The sequence below is a fragment of the Lygodium microphyllum genome, chromosome 12 (assembly GCF_053477565.2).
Source record: "Lygodium microphyllum isolate KBCC chromosome 12, Lygodium_microphyllum_v1.1.10, whole genome shotgun sequence".
Classification (NCBI taxonomy): Eukaryota; Viridiplantae; Streptophyta; class Polypodiopsida; order Schizaeales; family Lygodiaceae; genus Lygodium; species Lygodium microphyllum.
Window position 1 is genome coordinate 128,991,909 of NC_141146.1, and position 18,368 is coordinate 129,010,276.

Sequence of the window (18,368 nt, forward strand, 5' to 3'; positions counted from 1 at the left end):
GATTCTTATATAGGTTTAAGGCCAGCTAGTAAGTCAAAATGCTAACACATTTATATCCTAGTGCATGTCTGCCTAAAAGAGTGAAAACACATTAAGGTGGCCTTCGAAGTAAAAACCCTTGCATTATGTAGCATGCTCTCGTTTAACCTCATCTAGTAGAGACTAGGGGATGCAATGCTCGCACTAGATCCTGAGCAAGCCAATAACCATTATGCAACATTTACTCTTTATTTCACTGATATTCTTCACTAGCATGCTTGGAGGCTGCTTAAGAAGTATAGTTTCTTTCCTTGAGAGCTTGTAACTCACTTGTTAGTAGGATTGTTAGCTCATGTGTGAGTCTATGAATGCTTGATGGACTAGACACATTTGTTAGTATTTAAGGCATTTTATTGGCTTAGCACTTTATACTGGTCAGCCTGCTAGCCAACTAGTTGCTAGTTATGGCTTATTTTGGGCCTACCGCACTAGATCCTGAGCAAGCCAATAACCATTATGCAGCATTTACTCTTTATTTCATTGATATTCTTCACTAGCATGCTTGGAGGCTGCTTAAGAAGTATAGTTTCTTTCCTTGAGAGCTTGTAACTCACTTGTTAGTAGGATTGTTAGCTCATGTGTGAGTCTATGAATGCTTGATGGACTAGACACATTTGTTAGTATTTAAGGCATTTTATTGGCTTAGAACTTTATACTGGTCAGCCTGCTAGCCAACTAGTTGCTAGTTATGGCTTATTTTGGGCCTATTTATTGGGCTTCTCCTCCTCCTCACCATACAATCATCGTCATTCTTCAAGTGGACTTCCCATTGGAGAGAGAAGCTGGTGCCAATGCCCACGCATCTAGTGACTCACTGTTGCACGTGACTATCTCGTGTTTGGAATATGGATTCCATTTCTCAAGCACATCTCTAAGTTGTCTTCTTTGCAATGTTCTTCTCTTTTTCTTTCTCTTATATCTTGTGTTCGGCAGTTTATTTCAGCACTTGTCTATGCTTCCATTGTTGCACCACTTCTAACATGGTATTAGATTGTAGGATCTGGGTTCTTGCCACAATTTCTCTGCTGATTACGAGTCCATCTTCCCTTTTGCTGATCAAGCGACTTGTTGCTGATCATTTTCAGCCTATTTGAGATCACTACCAATGTTGTCACATCCAATGGCATCTGATTAGTACATCCAATACTAGTACATTACTAATCGGACTAATAAATCTAAACCTACGTCCCATTAAAAAAAGTTTACATATAATTTGAGTACTTGACAATCTTAGACTCAAAACATACATTTGGAGACTTTATTTTAAAGTAAATGCAAAAGAGAGTTCAAATTAGAGGGATAAAGATGTTGAGAGAGTAGAGAGAGCTTAAGGAAGTAGGAAAGGTAGAGAGGTTAAGGAAATAGAGATAGCATGAGAGAGTAAAGAGCTTGAGATGGCAAGAGTGCTTGAGGGAGTAGAGTGTGGGAAGCTCAAATTAGTAGATAGTAGAAAAGATGAACGAGATGGGGAAGAGGAAGAGATTTTTAGAGAGAGAGAGAGAGAGAGTATGGGTAGGTTGTGTTTTTTTTTCTTTTAAATTTTTTTTTGGGGGGGGAGGGGGGGGGGGCTGCTTTTCAAATTTGAATGTGTAAATGATGAGAGAGAAGGGGCTACATTGTGTATGTATCATGAGAGAGAATGAGAAAGCATGAGATGGTTGCTGTCACAAGGACGTGAAAATTTGAAGCTTTGCTTATGTTTAATTGACAATTAATTAAAGGATTAATCAAATGTGCAATTAAAATATGCACATGTGAGATGCAAACTACTTTTTCACAGTTGAAGGCCGAAGGACCTTGTGAAAAAGATGGGTGTCAAAGGCAAAAGTTGTAACAAGTTACACTTATTAGATTCTAGGTGAATTTTGGTGTCAATTTGCCCCTAGGACCTAATTGGCCATAAGTGTCAGTTGGTGACAGTAGGGACTAGGCATTAATTAATGGATTAATGCTTGTCCAAGGGTCAATTAATACATGGGATCACTTTGGGTTGCAAATGGTAGCCAGTAAATTTTTGGATGGGCAATGTCAATTTTCTGGGCATGGATCAAGGAGTGAATTAATTTTCTGAAAATTAATTAAATGGCTGGAAATTGCTGAAAATGGATTAAGAAAGCTGCCACTCGGCAAAACTTTCCCATGCAAGTGGGGGAAAGGCTAAATAGGGCTGAAGAGAGAGGGAAATCTCGTTTTTTCATTTTGGAGCTATTGGGAAGAGGTGTTGGATTGTTGCTGCCAGCTTTTGGGGCCAATTCCCAGCCATTGGAGACCATTTTGGTGATGGAGATTGCATATTCTTGACCTTGGGAAGCTAGTAATTGCTGCTAATGCATTTTCTCTTGAAGATCAAAGTCTCTGATGCTCCTATTGTTGTTGGTGCATCCGTTTGGGGCTGGTATAGCACGGCAGCAGCTGATTTTGATCAGTTCTTCGCGACAAATCTCAGAATTTTCTCTCTCTATAGCATTCTCTCATCTCCTTTAGCCTATGCTCAGCCATTCTCAGCCATTCGAAGGAGATCTCATCCATTTTTTGTGGGCTAATCTGTAATTTCTGCAGTAAACCCTAATTTACAACAGAAATTAGGGTTTAGCAGCCACCTTGGGAGCCATGCCAGAGATTAAAGGCTCAAGGGACTGAAATCAGCAGCTAATAATTGAAGATTATCAAGGGATTTCAGGAGCCAGCCCATCCCGATTTGATTTGGGGCAGCATTTGGCCAGCCAAGGGTCAAATTGGAGAAAAGGTCCTGGGTGAATCAAGGGGCAAATGACCCAAAAGGCTTGCTGGCCATTTATGACAGCAAGAGCAATTGGTTAGCAGGAGGAGATTGAAGAATCTCAAGTTGTACTCCTTCCAATTGAATGAAAGCTAAAAAATACCACAAGGACGCCAATTTTGGGGCCAACAAGGTATCTACTGTCCAAGAATGTTATGGTAAAGTGTGTATTTCATTTTATGTGTATTTATTTATTGCTGTAATTAACTCTTAAATCAGGTTATCACCACCCATTCCAAGAAGGAAGGCTAGTTACAGTTGCATTGAGTAGGAGAGAGAGAGAGAGAGAGAGAGAGAGAGAGAGAGAGAGAGGCTCTAGGTGAGAGAGAAGAGAAGAGAGTTGTTGGAGGAGACTATATGGTAGAGAAGATAGAGTTAGTCGAAAGCAAGCAAAAAATGGTTAAACAACGGTCATTTTGACATCCGCCCTGGCATAGTTGACTAGCGCAATGAATGCATCGGACACATATGGATGGGATCGAACACGATCAAACAAGTCGTACGAGACAGTATGGATCGAACAGGTCAACCTGTCCGTCGAGCATGGACAACCCTGTCCACTACTGCCTACGTTTTCAGACCAGCACTCTGCATTTTCAGCATGCACGTGGATTACAGCCTACAATCATCAGTTTGCTGCATTAAATGCTCACCCAGCCTATGTTTTTCATTTTCTCACCCTAATCATGGCTGGGCGACTTTTTTTACAGACCATTTTTGTTGTTTCTAGCAGTTTTTGACTAGTTTTTCATCATTTTGCAATAATTGCCCTTCATTTATAATCAGGTTTTTTGTTGCACTGCAAAAAGGCTGGGTGACTGTTTTTACAGATCGTTTTTGCTGTTTTTTGGCAGTTTTTAACTGGTTTTATCTCATTTTGCAGTCATCGCCCTTTAGTCAAATCAGATTTTTTGTTACACTGCATCTAAACTCTCATTTTGTGAAGTTTTTGCTATTGGTTTGGCTGGTTTCTCTCTCTGTATACCTTCTATCTTCTCTTCTTATCCTCTCCATATGGTTCCTCCGTGCACTTCTACAAATGATAAGTTACATGGACCTAACTATCTTACATAGAGTGTTGTGATGAAAGCCTGGTTTGTGCAGAAACGAATTTGGTACATTGTTCGTGGAACTATTCCCGATCCTCAACATCCTTTTCCACTTCTTGAAGATTCTGATGAGGATAACCATGAGGAAGCCATGCTTACATGGGATTCGGATGATGCACATGCATATTCTACTCTTCTTCGACGTATTTCTAAAGAAGTTCTACTGACGGTTACCTCCTACAGGGCCTCTCTCGAAGCATGGTCAAAGCTTCAAATGTTGTACGAGACACCTCCCACCATGTGTAGAGTGACCCTTTATGGCCACCTTCAACAAATGAAGTTTGTGCCAAAGGACACCAATCAATCATTTTTGCTCCATGTTACACAGGTACAAGACCAACTTCGACACATGCAATCCACCCTTCTAGAGACACATCTTGTCGGAATGGTACCCCACACCAATCAATCATTTTTGCTCCATGTTACACAGGTACAAGACCAACTTCGACACATGCAATCCACCCTTCTAGAGACACATCTTGTCGGAATGGTACCCTACAAGCTCCCTCAGAGTTTCATGGAGTGGCGAATGCTTTGAGGACGCAGACATCATCTACACCTATGAGCTTTACACACATGTCCTTGATGTTGCTTGAGCATAAGGCATCTTTGCATTAACAAGGCACGCTTCTATCTCATTACGGAGGTTCGAATGAGGCCTTTACAACTTCAAAGAGGGGTGATAAGAAGAAGAAGTCGAAGGCCAAGTGTTATCACTATGGTAATAAGGGCCATCTACGGAAGGGCTGCAAGGAGTTAGCGCCCTCACAAAAGAAGGAGAAGCATAAGAAGCGGGATGCAAACTCCTCCGACGAGTCATCTTCTTCCTCAGACTCCAACTACAAACCTCCGACCAAGGAGAAGTCCAAGGCACGGAAGGGATCCTCTTCTTCAAATCGAGGGAAGGGCTTGACTACTCCTTCCTCTGCTACTTTCTAGTCCACATGATGCAATCCTCCCTCACGACTCTCTAGTGCCAAAGAGGGAGTGTCCACATGATGCAATCATACCTTACGACTCTCTAGTGCCAAAGAGGGAGTGTGAGAGGATGGTGAGATGGGAAAGCCAAGCCTCATCTATACAAGTATACGCGTGCACAAGTTCTCAAGAGAGACATCCTTGACACATTGACCAAAGTTGGGCAAGTTAAAACCCTAGAGCTCGGATTGACATCTAGGTTCTTGATGAGCTAGTTATTTGACAAAGAGCGGGCTTGGTTCCTAGTCTTGAGCTCACATGAGCGGACAATTTGGCGGTCCCCGGCCAAAGGCAAGGAATCCATGGTCACATATGTCCAAAGGCATTTTTGACAAGATGGCCTTGTATGCTACTACAAGACATTGATTACGGACACAAAGACATACTATGGTTCTTCTCTATTTTCAGGAGCTGGTACAATCGACATCGACATCAAGTTCTCTCCAAGGCACATTTGTATGGACTATGATGAGTCATTATTATTGTATCATTGTATTGTATCAGAACACCCATAATTCAAGAGAGGATGTTAGTAGGATTATCAGCTCATATGTGAGTCTGTGCATGCCCAATGGGCTAGGCACATTTGTCAATATTTTAGGCAATTTATTGAATTCGCATTTTATGCCAATCAGCCAGCATTTGATATTGGCTGACCAAGTGCTGGTTATGGCTTATTTTGGGCCTATTTATTGGGCTCCTCCTCCTCACCATACAGTCATCATCATTCTTCATGTGCACTTCCCGTTGGGGAGAGTAGCCAGCCCCAAGCACATCTCTGAGTTGTCTTCTTTGCAGTGTTTTTCTCTTTTCTTTCTCTTCTATCTTGTGTTCAACAGTTTATTTCAGCACTTGTCTATGCTTCCATTGTTGCACCACTTCTGACATCACTACCACACACAAAAGAACCACAAGAACCACAAAAGTGTGCCTTAGCAATCATGGCATGCCTAAGCCCTAGGGCAGTCCTCTATGACAATCTTGGTCAATGTCTTAATCTCTTCGGGATAGACCTCTTGGGCAACTCAAAGGAAGATATCCACCGCCCTTGTGATTCTTGGTAGACCCCCAAGCGATCCATGGAAACATATCTTAGTGTTCATGGGGTGGAAACTGTTGGGTTCAACACAACGCCTACTTCTAACCTCCCTTCCTAGTTTGGGCTTGAGAGGGGGTGTTAAGATATCTCAAAATTAGCCCAAAGGTTAATCTCAAATGAGGAGCAATTTTCTCTCAACTCTCTTGTAGCTTCAAAACATTCTCTAGATAGAAGCTGCCCTAAACCCTTGCAATCATCATTATCAACTAAGCAAGGTCCACAAAGCTACCAGCCTGCTTTCCATTACCTACATTTGACCCCACAAGCTGCCATCTACTTTTCATCACCTACATTTGGCCCCACAAGTCACTCCTCTCCCATAATACTGCAACATTTGGAAAGGTTTGGAAGAAATAACCATCTTTGATCTACCACCAAAGATGGAGCAAACAATTCCAAGGCTACACCGCCACACCAACAATCATTATTTACATCACCTACATTTGGCACCATCTTTGATCTACTGCCAAAGATGGAGCAAACGATTCCAAGGCTACACCGCCACACCAACAATCATTATTTGCATCACCTTCATTTGGCCCCACAAGTCACTCCTCTGCCATAACACTGCAACATTTGGTAAGTTTTGAAAGAAATAACCATCTTTGACCTTGCACCAAAGATGGAGCAAAGGATTCCAAGGCTACACCGCCACACCTACAGTCATTATTTGTTCATCTCTATGAGGTGGATGACTATGCTTTAGCTTCTTCACAAAGAAGCCTTGGCTTGTGGATAGATTGTTGCATTTGTAGGCAACATGAGATATGGATAAGACTTTTCCAATACCAATATATCATCCGAAAATAGTGTTATGGAGTGACAAAATCAAAGCATGCTAGAGATGCCCTATTGCATGCTTGAGCATCAAGGGTGGCCTCATACCTTTGGGCTAACATTTGCAATAGACCCTCCAATTGTTGATTCATAGTTACCTTCATACATTACTATGTTGTACGAACAAGATCAGACAATAGAATTCGTACAATATATATCCATACGGATTTGTACGTTAAAACAAGGTTGTTTCTACCATCACGTCTAGGCACGTTCTTGCATTTGTTTGACAGCCACCGATTGCACGTTTTCCACCCATTTAAGCCTGTAGACACTTTGGAGTGTGCCTATGCCTTGAGTGGCACATTCCTAAACCCAAGCCCCTTGGATTTCAAGCCCCAGCTAGCACACTTTTGACTCTTTCACTTGGTCCTTGGATTCCAATTATGATCTTGGGCCTCTCTTCTTCCACACTCTTTTCTAGCTTTATAAAGGTGCTCCAGCCTCCCCCCCTCCAACCTTCCACAGCAAATCAACAAGCATTCTCATCTCCGTTTCTAAGCACCACTTCAATCTTGGGGGTCAAGCTTTCACTCTCTCCTCTCTCCCCAGCCCTTCCATCTTCAAGTAAGCTATCTATCAAAGCCTACAGACACTTTGGAGTGTGCCTATGCCTTGAGTGGCACATTCCTAAACCCAGGCCCCTTGGATTTCAAGCCCCAGCTAGCGCACTTTTGACTCTTTCACTTGGTCCTTGGATTCCAATTATGATCTTGGGCCTCTCTTCTTCCACACTCTTTTCTAGCTTTATAAAGATGCTCCAGCCTCCCCCCCTCCAACCTTCCACAACAAATCAACAAGCATTCTCATCTCCGTTTCTAAGCACCACTTCAATCTTGGGGGTCAAGCTTTCACTCTCTCCTCTCTCCCCAGCCCTTCCATCTTCAAGCAAGCTATCTATCAAGCCTATCCCACCCCTTCTCTCTCTATCTTTCAAGCCTCTCATTCTTCCTTTGTCTCTCAAGCCAGAGAGCCTCTCTATCTCACTCTCCTCTCTCCCACTCAAACTTCCAACTTCCAAGCTTGAAGCCTTGGTCTTCCATTGGCATCATGACTCGTAAGAAGCACAAGGTCTTCAATTCGCATGCCATCCATGTGAAGAGGGACACAAAAAAGTCCAACTCCCACCATTTGACATGCAAGTATCTCAGGAAGTGCTACACAAGTAGTGCGACCGCCGACTCGACTTCTCCAACATCTTTCCAAGATGGGGGGCCAAGTTGCTGCATGCAAGGAAATCCCTCAAAGCATCAAGGACAAGATTCTCACCAAGATGAGAGAGGGATCCACTAGAGGAGAAAAATGTGGTGCATCGGCACCAACACCTATGGCTACTCATGAGAGAGCCTTGAATGTAGGCTTATCTTCGACCAATGCCTCCACCATTGGCAATGGCAAGTCCACATCCATGTCCGGCTTCGACAAAAGGCAAAGAATGGAGGCTCATGCAACACCGAAGAAGCAATCCTCTCTCTCAAGCCCCGGTCATGTGTATGGGTCGCTTGCCTTCCTTTAAGAAAGGCAAATACTTTTGGATTGAGATTGCACTCACGACAATTGAGAGAAATCTTGCATTCAATGTCCCAAAGCAAGAGCAATGAAAGAAGATAGTAAAAGCCATTGCTAATGTGGGTCCATCCATACAAAGGATGGACCAGTGTCGTGAGGATGAAGAAGATTGATCGAGCGAAGGAGAGGATTGATAGTGCCCTTGATCCTATTCAAGTTGCATGGACAAAATATGGTGGCTCCATTCTCACCGACGGATGGGTCGCTTGCCTTTCTTACAAAAAAGCAATGACTTTTGGATTAAGATTACACTCATGGGATTAAGATTACACTCATGGTGATTGAGTGCAATCTTGCATTCAATGTTCCAAAGCAAGAGCAATGGAAAAAGATAGTAAAATTCATTGCCAATGTGGATCCATACAAAGGATGGACTAGTGTCACCTTCAATGACATGAGGACAAAAAAGACTGATCAAGAGAAGGAGAGGATTCATAGAGCCCTTGATCCTATTCAAAATATGGTTGCACCACTCTCACCAGCGAATGGAGTAATTGTAAGAAATGGGGCATCATCAACATACTCGTTTCTTGTCCACTTGGCACCTACTTTTTGCAAATCATAGACACCAGCAAGAGAGGGAGGAAAACAACGGCAGGCACATTTATCTATCACCACATTCGGCAAGCTATCATTGAGGTATACATTTGTCATTGTCTTTTAAATATGTTGCTATCATAATTTTTAGTTTTGTATTATAACTAACATCATGATTCATGAAGCCCCACCCCTCTATCTATGTCTCTCCCCCCAAAGCCTTTCATTCTCTTGAAAATTGATTCTTTAAGAGGCTCAAGAGTCAACTCTCTCTCTCTCTCTCTCTCTCAACATTGTAATTTGTGATTATAGGTGGGCCTCTCAAATGTGGTGCACATTGTTACCGACACTGCATCCAATTGTTGACGCATGGGCCGTTTGCTTGAGGCCAAGTTTCTTACGATTGTATGGACTTCATGTGCAAGTCATTGTTTAGACTTACTCATGGATGACAGAGAAAAGCTCAAGTCCACAAAGCTACATTAGTTGTCATCTTCTTCACCATAAAGGTAAAGGTGCTTGCGATGTGTCACAAGCATAGCACACTTGAGTTGAAGAAACCTTCTTCAACTTGGTTTGCTTATATGTGGTTGTTGTTGCAGCACCTTTATGAGGTGTGGTCCACTCTATGCCAAATAGTGGTGTCCACTCTATGAAATGAGCGGGATGAGCATGAGACAAAGGAGGCCAAAGCCATGTGGTGCTTATGACTCAACGAACAATTTTGGTAGAAAGTTTGTATCGTTGTTATCGTCATGACTCCTTTCTATACGGTGTTGCGTATGAGTGATTGCAAGCCTTCTCATTCACTTCTTTAGAGCGGCATTGATGGAGGCACACGCTTGCACAATGATCACAAAGAAACAACGTGCACATGTCCTACAAAAAGTAGAGAGGACATAGGCACGGATGCATAAGCCCATCCATGGTTTTGGAGCATTGGTATATTCAGCCTACAAGTCCCCTGCAAACATGAATGATAGAACACTCCGTTCGGACTAGCTTGCATATTTGACCAATGTGATCCCTATGGATGACCACAATGTAGTGCTAAAGGAGCCAATATGCTTCAATCCGAGAGAGCATGTGGCATTTCCTTCTCCCACTTGTTGGAGGAGAGACTCACTTGTGAAGCCTCTCTTTTAGTGGCGAACTTTTGGATACACATTGGAGACTCACTCTTCAACCCTTGGCCATGAGAGTCCTTGCTCACGATTGTTCTTTGGATGCATGTAAGAGAAACTAGAGTGCCTATTCTCTCGTTCACATGAAGATTCACAATCATCTTAGTACACAATAGTTAGATCAGCTAGTCTATTGCTACACGAACTTCCCCATGATGAGCCTCAAGTTATGATGAGCATTAGTAATCCAAAGCAGGTAAACACTTAACCATAAAATTTAAATCACGATTCATAAATTCAAAAGGATAAGTCAAGTTTTAATTTATTATTTAAAACTTTATACTTCACAATTTAGTATTTACAATCTTATGTGCATTATATAGATGAATGTTGATACATTCAAGTTAACAAGTGACACTCTTCCGAGTGTACATCAAGGCATTGATGAGGGGAAGATCATCTTTGCAAAGCTCTATAAAGAGCTTATAGCAACAGATACTCATGACACTCGCAGTCGACGTGCTCGTGGGTGAGGAGTTCAAGTAGGTGGCAACATGGGTGTGGTCATTCGGCGCCCTCTAACATCAAGGAGGGGTGGTTGCAATGGTTTGCAAACATATATGAAGCAAAGCTCTAGTAGCTCTCATCCCATGCCTCAAGATGACATTCCCCCTTGCCTACATAGCCATTGCCTAGGGAGCCATCATTTGATGATGATGTTCTCATCAGTGAAGATGAGTATGAGAGTGTCTCATCATAGACCTCTCTCTTTTTTGTATCATTGTATCCACTATGATCCATGTATATACTAGTTGTATCGCATGTTGCGTATGCAATCACGAGGGCCTAGCATATGCAAATTATGGTTTTTAACCTCACATATTTATCTTATTTTGTATTGGCATTGTTATTTTCAGTTCAAACATGGTTCTATCATTTATTTAAAAAAATTAAATCAAGTTAATTGATTTTTGTGTAACGTACCTTACAAAATCTTAAAGTGCCATTTAGTATCGTATTTTATTGTATTGTACGATATTATACCTTTCGTACCTAACAACTATGGTTGCATTTGTACGCAATGTGGGATACGGATGGAGTTTTCCAACCCCAACACACCATGCAAGAATAGTGTCATGGAGCAACAAAACCAAACCATGTTGAAGATGGCATGTTCCACGCTCGAGCACTGAGGGTCATCTCATATCCTTTGGGCTAAAGCAATGTCTACAATAATTTACATTCATAACCAGTCTCCCGGATTGTTGCATTATAGCACATGACTCCCATGAGACTTTCTTTAGATAAAAGCCCTCTATTGCCCAATTTTGCATCTTTGGATGTGATACCTATGTTCATGTTGACAAGAAAAAGAGAGGAAAATTGTTAGCATTAGTACATTTCGTGGATTTTATTAGTTGCATTTGGGCCCTTGGGCAGCCACTTAAGGAGCCATTTGGGCGGCCTTTAATGACTAGACCAATTGTCTGGAGTCTAGTTTCATGGCCTATTTATCTCCTCACTCATTGCATATACATATTAGCAATCATGTGTCGTGTAATTATCTCCTACCTGTGAGCCTTAGCCTGAGTCAAATGGGGACATCAAGAGCTCTAACATTCAATCTATCGTGTTTTAACGAAAAAGACAGCTCTGTTAGAGCACGCGTTTCTTTTCAAATCGGTTTTGGGTTAGCTGGTTATTTTCCACCTTGTGTATTTCTTTTTCAATTGGTCTGGATTGCGTTCACACTAGCCAAGATGGGGTGACTAGTATCTACAATAGTGATAGCATCTCCTTTACTATTTTATCAAGTCAATCAGCTTTTGGGCATATTTTGGCAACAATCAACCAACTTTCAGCCCAAGGTCTATTTATATTTGTCCTCCCCCATATGGCTAGTCCTTCACAAATTATCTTCTGCAAGTTTCAACACACTCCAGGTTGCAAATGGCCAAGCCAATTTAATTTTGGATAGGCACATTTAATTTTGGATAAGTCAAAAGGGCTGAAGTTAATTTTCAAGATGATTTAATTCTGAAAATTCATTAAATAGCTGGATAATGCTGAAAATTGGTTTAGAAGGTTGCCACTTTGCAAAAATACCCATGCAAACTGAGAAAAGGTTGTTGGGGGCTAGGTCCCAACCATTTAAATTCTACAACCTAGGAGAGAGGGAGGGACTGTTAATCCATTTTTTGATTAGAGAACAGCAATTTGCTGTAGAAGACAACCATTTAGGGGTCTCAACAAGTGACAGACAACAAGGCGGTGCCTTCCAAGGGCTGGCAACAGCATTGTTGATCAAGTGAGCATTTTGGAGGTGTTTGGCAATAGATTTTAGGGCTTTCTCGAGAAGAAAATCAAATTTCTATCTCATCTTGGCTTTCTTTTTTTCGTAAAAGGTAATTGTATTAATGACGAAAAAAGTACAAGATTACATGATTACACGAGTACAAGAGACATGAGGGCCGTAGGCCAACGTGTGGGAAATCCCCGGACTAGGGTACTAAAAGGTTACACCAATCATGGCAAGGACCCAGAGGCAATTGCCAAATGCCAGGAATGCAAATCCTCCCAAGGGAGCAAGTCAGAGTGCCTGATGAGATCTAGCTGCCAATGCAAGAGCCCTTTAAGCCTTGCAATATGTCGCGGTACATTAGAAGCCGAATCAAAGAGAAAAGCATTTCGGGTGGTCCAAATGTGCCAGCATCCCCAGTATCTGAAAAAATGGAATAGGATCTTCATATGTAACGGTGGCGGCGTGGGATACTTCGGGCGCACAAAAACCCAATCGAAAGGAGTCAGTGAGGACCCCACCACCGCGTGCCAGATTTGCGACAAGAGTGACCAGATATTCTTGGCGAGCGGGCAAGAAAGAAAAAGATGTCGGGCCGATTCCGCCGAAGTGGTGCAGAAGAAGCAATTGCCATTCGAGATTCGACGCTTGGAAAGGGCCGAGGCAAGAGGAAGACCACCAATCATTACCCGCCACAGAAAGACCTTGCATTTGAAAGGTGTCTTATTCTGCCATCCCTCCATCAGCGTTGCCTGCCACCAACATCTTCTTCTTCTTCTTCATCTTGGCTTTCTCTTACCTTCTCCGACCCATTCTCAAGAGAGCTCAGAATTTCTCAACCATTTGGAGCAAATCTCAGTCACATTTGGTGGTCAGCAGGAGGATTTCTGCTATAAATCCTGAATTTTAGTAAAAATTAGGGTTTGACAGCCACCTTGGGACCTGTGCTAACAAGAGAAGGCATCGTACATTTAAATTAGCACCTGAAATTCGTAGAATTGATAGGGGTTTCAGAAACCAACCCATCCATTGTAAATTAGGGCAGCATTTGGCCAGTTGGTGGTTCCATTTGTGCAAGTCCTAGGTGAAAATCAAGGGGCCATTAGCCCAGCCACTTTTGGGGCCAATAGGGTGTGTCCAATGTCCACATGTTGATGGATGCACAAGAGCATATGACCATGTGTATGTGGGTAATAACCATGTGAAGTACAAAGGTGCATTTGCTAATCATGATCCCTCCACAATGATCCTTCACTATAACATTGCTTCAATCACCAATAGTCATAATGCCCCTTTTTGCTATTGCCGATAGTTGTGTTTTATTCCTTGGCAAAAAATATGCAGCCCATTCAATTTTGAATACTTATTTAAGCAGCAAACCAACATCCAATGGATGGTCTCTTACCAGAGACTTTGAGGTGTTGGCTTTCGTATGCAACTATGGGCCAACCACGTGTTCTTCTTCATTGACTACGTAACCCTAGTGAAACCTTCAAAGTTCTCATGTTCCTTACTATAAAGCAAAAATGAAAGAAGAAAGGGTAGAGGACACAAGGCAAGGGAGGCAAGTGGACAAAGGAATAATATTATCTTACAAGCTTGCTAGAGGTCTTTAGAGTATCTTTCTATAGCTAATCTCTAGTTCATATTACTGCTTTAATATTGGGATCTAATCTTTTGAAGTTGATCCCTCATTTATTGGAATACTCCAAGAAGAGTAGTGCAATGCTGATTTCTTTTCTAGCAACAAAAACTCCTTGAGCACCAAATGTTCATTTTTCTTCTCGTGGTTCCTAATTGAACTCCGAAGGGGTTTGTTGGGATTTCTAGGAGCATCCCAAGGTCTGTACCCACCAACCAACGAGTATAAACCATTCCAACACAAGAATCAAGTATAAGATTTTTCTCATTGCATGTTGTGCCCCCTTACACAAATGTTCCAATCTTGTACCACCTATTCGAGATGAGAGTAGATCCATCAACATGTGGGCTCATCGTGGTCTCGTGAGCTTCCAATGATTTTGTACATGTCATTGTACCAATGTAGCAAAGCAAATTGTTGCTCTAAAACCAATGAAATGCCCGTGTAGATCCAACCTAGTATGGACACAACACAAACCATACTAATGTAGAAATAAGTGACTCAAGATTGTGACCAATGTTGTGGATTCCAATCTTGGATGTCCAAGGATGTACAAAGGTATGTTCATTGTTGGTTGTAGTGTTTGTTTCCACTCGTCAAATAGCACTTTTGCATTGACTAGAAACTCTAAAAGCAAGCATACTAAGGGTTGTTAAGAGGACACATTTTTCCTCAACAAATAGTTAATATTTTCATGCATGATATCCATCACCTTGAGCACATCTTCTTTGGACTTAGTGTAAGATGAAGCTAAGTAAAGGTGGCTGTCTATGCATAAGCTCAGAGATCCCTATTTTGCACACAATCCATTGAGCCTTGTACAAAAGACCAGCACTCAAGTGATTATATACAAGCTTGGCCATTCATTCTACACATTCCAATAAACGGTTTTACTCAAGTCTAGTCTTTTATTTCTGCTGCCTTATTGCTAGCTTCCCTTTCTAGTTTTAGGTTGGATGGTGCGGTGACATTGGAGATATTGATTACGGCTCACAAAAAGAGGGTCTTTCATGGCAAAAAGTTAGGCAAGATAAAGCAGCACTTGTGCAGCATGACATATTTGGTATAAAGAGTTTCAACATGTGTGCATCCACCTTCAGATCTATTCTCTTCATTGAGACACCAAAGGTATGGGCATTATGGCAGGATTCTGTTAAAGTCAGAGGCATCAGGAGTAGAGCTTAAAACAAGTTTGTGAATTGCTTATCCTCACAAACATACACTCAATGCTGCACAACAGCTATATGAACAGCTCCACTAACCAAGAATCTAAGCTGAGAATCAATAGGGGCCTTCACGATATGCATAACAAAAGGCACCATAAAAGTAAAACCATAAATCAACTGCTTCCCTGTGATAGGAAGTACAGAAAGTACCCCTTACACAGCCACATCAGGGCAAAGATAGGTTTAGGTTTAGGGTGCAGCTCTTATTCTGTGATGCAAGCCGTAATACAGATAAGCTGTTCACATGTTAAATAGACTTCGATTCTTTAAAGAAAGGAAGATGGCATTGTGTTGACTGTGCGATCGTGATTTCCAGTACATTCTCATCTAAGAGAAGCACCCAAAAGAAAGTTTTACATCTTGCTTAACAGATTGATAGGTAGAAAAAACCCTTTGAAGATCCCAATGCAACCAAGTTAATAGATGTTTGACTACATAAATATACAGAGATAATTTGCCAAAATCTCAAATGCCCAAATCTAAAGAAACATAAATAGAGGAGCGCACACCCTAAGCATGTGCCTGAATGCAACAGCAAATATATAGCTGTATGCAGATGCAAGCATACCTCTGCTGCAGGCCTTGCATAATCAACTGGATCTCTGCCTGTAATAGTTTCCAAGAGCAGGACTCCAAAACTGTACACATCACTTCTCTCATTCAACAGCCCACTACTAGCATATTCAGGGGCCACATACCTGCAAATTAACAGTCCATTGACTACCATCAAAAGGCATTTCTGTGTACAATGCACAAAGAAGTACTAGAATTGACTTCGACTCCTTACCCAAAAGTTCCCATCACGCGAGTAGTAACATGGCTTTTCCCTGCACCTAGAAGCTTTGCCAGGCCAAAGTCTGAGACTTTGGGATTCCACTGACTGTCAACTAATATATTGCTGGACTTTATGTCCCGATGCACTACTTTTGGTTCCAAAGCCTCATGGAGATATGCCAGCCTGAAAATTAGCAATGTGCATCACATTATAGAAACAGAAAAAACCAGAATGCTAAGTTCTGAGATGAGTAAGGATGAGCTAGCCTTACGCTTTGGCTGTGCCAATCATAATTTTCATTCGACTGTCCCATGTAAGCCTGCCTGGGGACCCATGCAACCATTGCTCCAAGTTTCCATTGTCTACATATTCATAGACAAGCATCCTGGAAAAACGAAGTCCAGCACCACTGGAATTATAACAAGTTTCAGAGACATTGTCATTTTCATTCTTGGCAGATACTACCCCCCAACATGAGAAAAGCTCGCAACCTGTGTGTGCCTTCCATGCAATAGCCCAAAAATCGCACAAGGTTCTTATGTCGCACCCGCCCTATGGCTTCCACTTCCACACGAAACTCCCTCTCTGCTTGGCCCCTGCAACAATTTCCAGGTAGCTGTGCATTCAAACCCAATGCCAAAAAGATAATATTGAAATCCTACACCAAATAGATCATAAACATCTTACATATTGTTGAGTAGGCTTTTGACAGCCACCATTGTGCCATTGCTGAGTCGACCTTTATAAACAATCCCATAGCCTCCTTCCCCCAGCACATTCATCTTAGAAAACCCATCAGTTGCAATCTGCAGATCCCTTAGAGTGAACCAATGTCCCCACCCAAAATGCAGCTCTTCTCCAGATATAGAAAGCTGTAGCTCCCCACTAGCACTAGAACCTGCATCTCCTGGGTTTCTTCCACAAGCCTCTTGATCCTCCAAATGCAAACTATTATCCTGCTGATAGGCTGGCATTTGATGATCATCATGTAAAAGGGACTGCTTCTCCACAAGTTCCTTGCTTGATGACCCTCTTGTACTCCTCTTGTCACCACTAGATGGTTTCCTTGACACACCAACACGAACCATGACCTTCTCTGGTGCACCCTCCCCCGAATTATCAGTGATGGTCAGAATAAGACCGCCATTTGATGGCATGACCCTATCCACTTTGACTTCCTTGATCTCTTTGGAGTCTACTGGTATGCTGTTAGATGATGGCTTCTCGGATGAATGCTTCAACTTCTTTCGCAATATCAACCATATGGACAGAAGGAAGAGGATCAGAACGATGAAGATACCCACTGCCACACCTATTAAAACCCATAATTTGAGGCCGAAGAGGGTGGTCTTTTGAGAGAGTTTGCTGCTAAGATCCCCATCGTTGGCCATTTTGAAGGTAGAAGGGCAAGACTAAACAGAGGAGGAGGCATTCATATGAGATGGAAGCAGATCTCTGCTTCGAAAACTCACGAGCCCATGTTTGGGGCGAGAGAGAGCTACCTGCATTGAATATGCTTACTGCTTGCTGTACATAGCAAGTGATTTTCCTGACTCGAGCAGAGGCGAATACGACAATACAAAAACTGCCCAATGGAGAGATGTATACAAAGGTCCTCAATTGCAGAAACAGAGGAACAGAGCAGCTGAGCAATCATCCCAGTCACAGAGAGAGAGAGAGAGGGAGGGAGGGAGAGAAGGGACCCTTTCACCCGCCTGCCTATCCCAACCAACCAAAATGACCAAATGACCCTTCTCCTACTGATAATTTTAAGCTGTTTTTTAAAAAACAACGTGCTGGTGATTGCTGCTCTGTTCTCCGTCTTCTCCTCCTTCAACCTTCTTTTCTTCTGCCTCTTCGTTAAGGTGTCTCTCTCTCTCTCTCTCTCTCTCTCTCTCTCTCTCTTTTCTGGGCGTGCGTGTGAGAGAGAGAAGAGTGAGTGTATGTATGCGTGTGTGGGGCGCCTCGTCGTCTCTCCACCAAGAAATGCGACGGCTCACTGGCAGAAGAAAGTGAAAAATGGGCGAGATGGCGGAACACAGGGGAAGCTCTCTCTCTCTCTCTCTCTCTCTCTCTGTGCCGTTGTGATGTGATGATTGGGATGGGATGGTAGGAAGTAGTGGTGGGTCTCGTCCCTTTACGAGGAGAGAGAGAGAGAGAGGATTGGGCACCTCAGCGGAATCTGACAGCGAGTTTGGGGGGGGGGGGGGGGACTCGGGAGCTTGTGTGTGTATCGTTGTTGGTTCCTTCACATGTTGGGAAAATGCATTGTGCGTTAGAAACCAAGAACACAAGAAATTGAAGAAAAGGAGTTTCCCCTACACGTAGAGCGTGTTCACACCATCATCATTACTT

At 42.4% G+C, this 18,368-nt stretch overlaps 1 protein-coding gene across 2 annotated transcripts in view; it reads right to left on the reverse strand.

The window, feature by feature from the left end:
* The window catches only part of LOC148028259 (putative receptor-like protein kinase At2g42960), a 32,962-nt gene extending 14,871 nt beyond the window's left edge, over positions 1–18,091 (reverse strand). Inside the window, exons 1-5 of one of the 2 annotated variants that reach the window (XM_087690046.1) lie at positions 16,701–18,091; positions 16,505–16,609; positions 16,285–16,422; positions 16,026–16,196; positions 15,807–15,936 (exon numbers count right to left, since the gene is read on the reverse strand). In XM_087690046.1, coding sequence (XP_087546172.1) covers positions 15,807–15,936; positions 16,026–16,196; positions 16,285–16,422; positions 16,505–16,609; positions 16,701–17,404 — 1,248 coding nt within the window. In that variant the 5' untranslated portion in view covers positions 17,405–18,091. The remainder of the gene's footprint in view (positions 1–15,806; positions 15,937–16,025; positions 16,197–16,284; positions 16,423–16,504; positions 16,610–16,700) is intronic. The other variant, XM_087690047.1, reaches the window with a different exon arrangement.
* Positions 18,092–18,368: the final 277 nt, after the last annotated feature.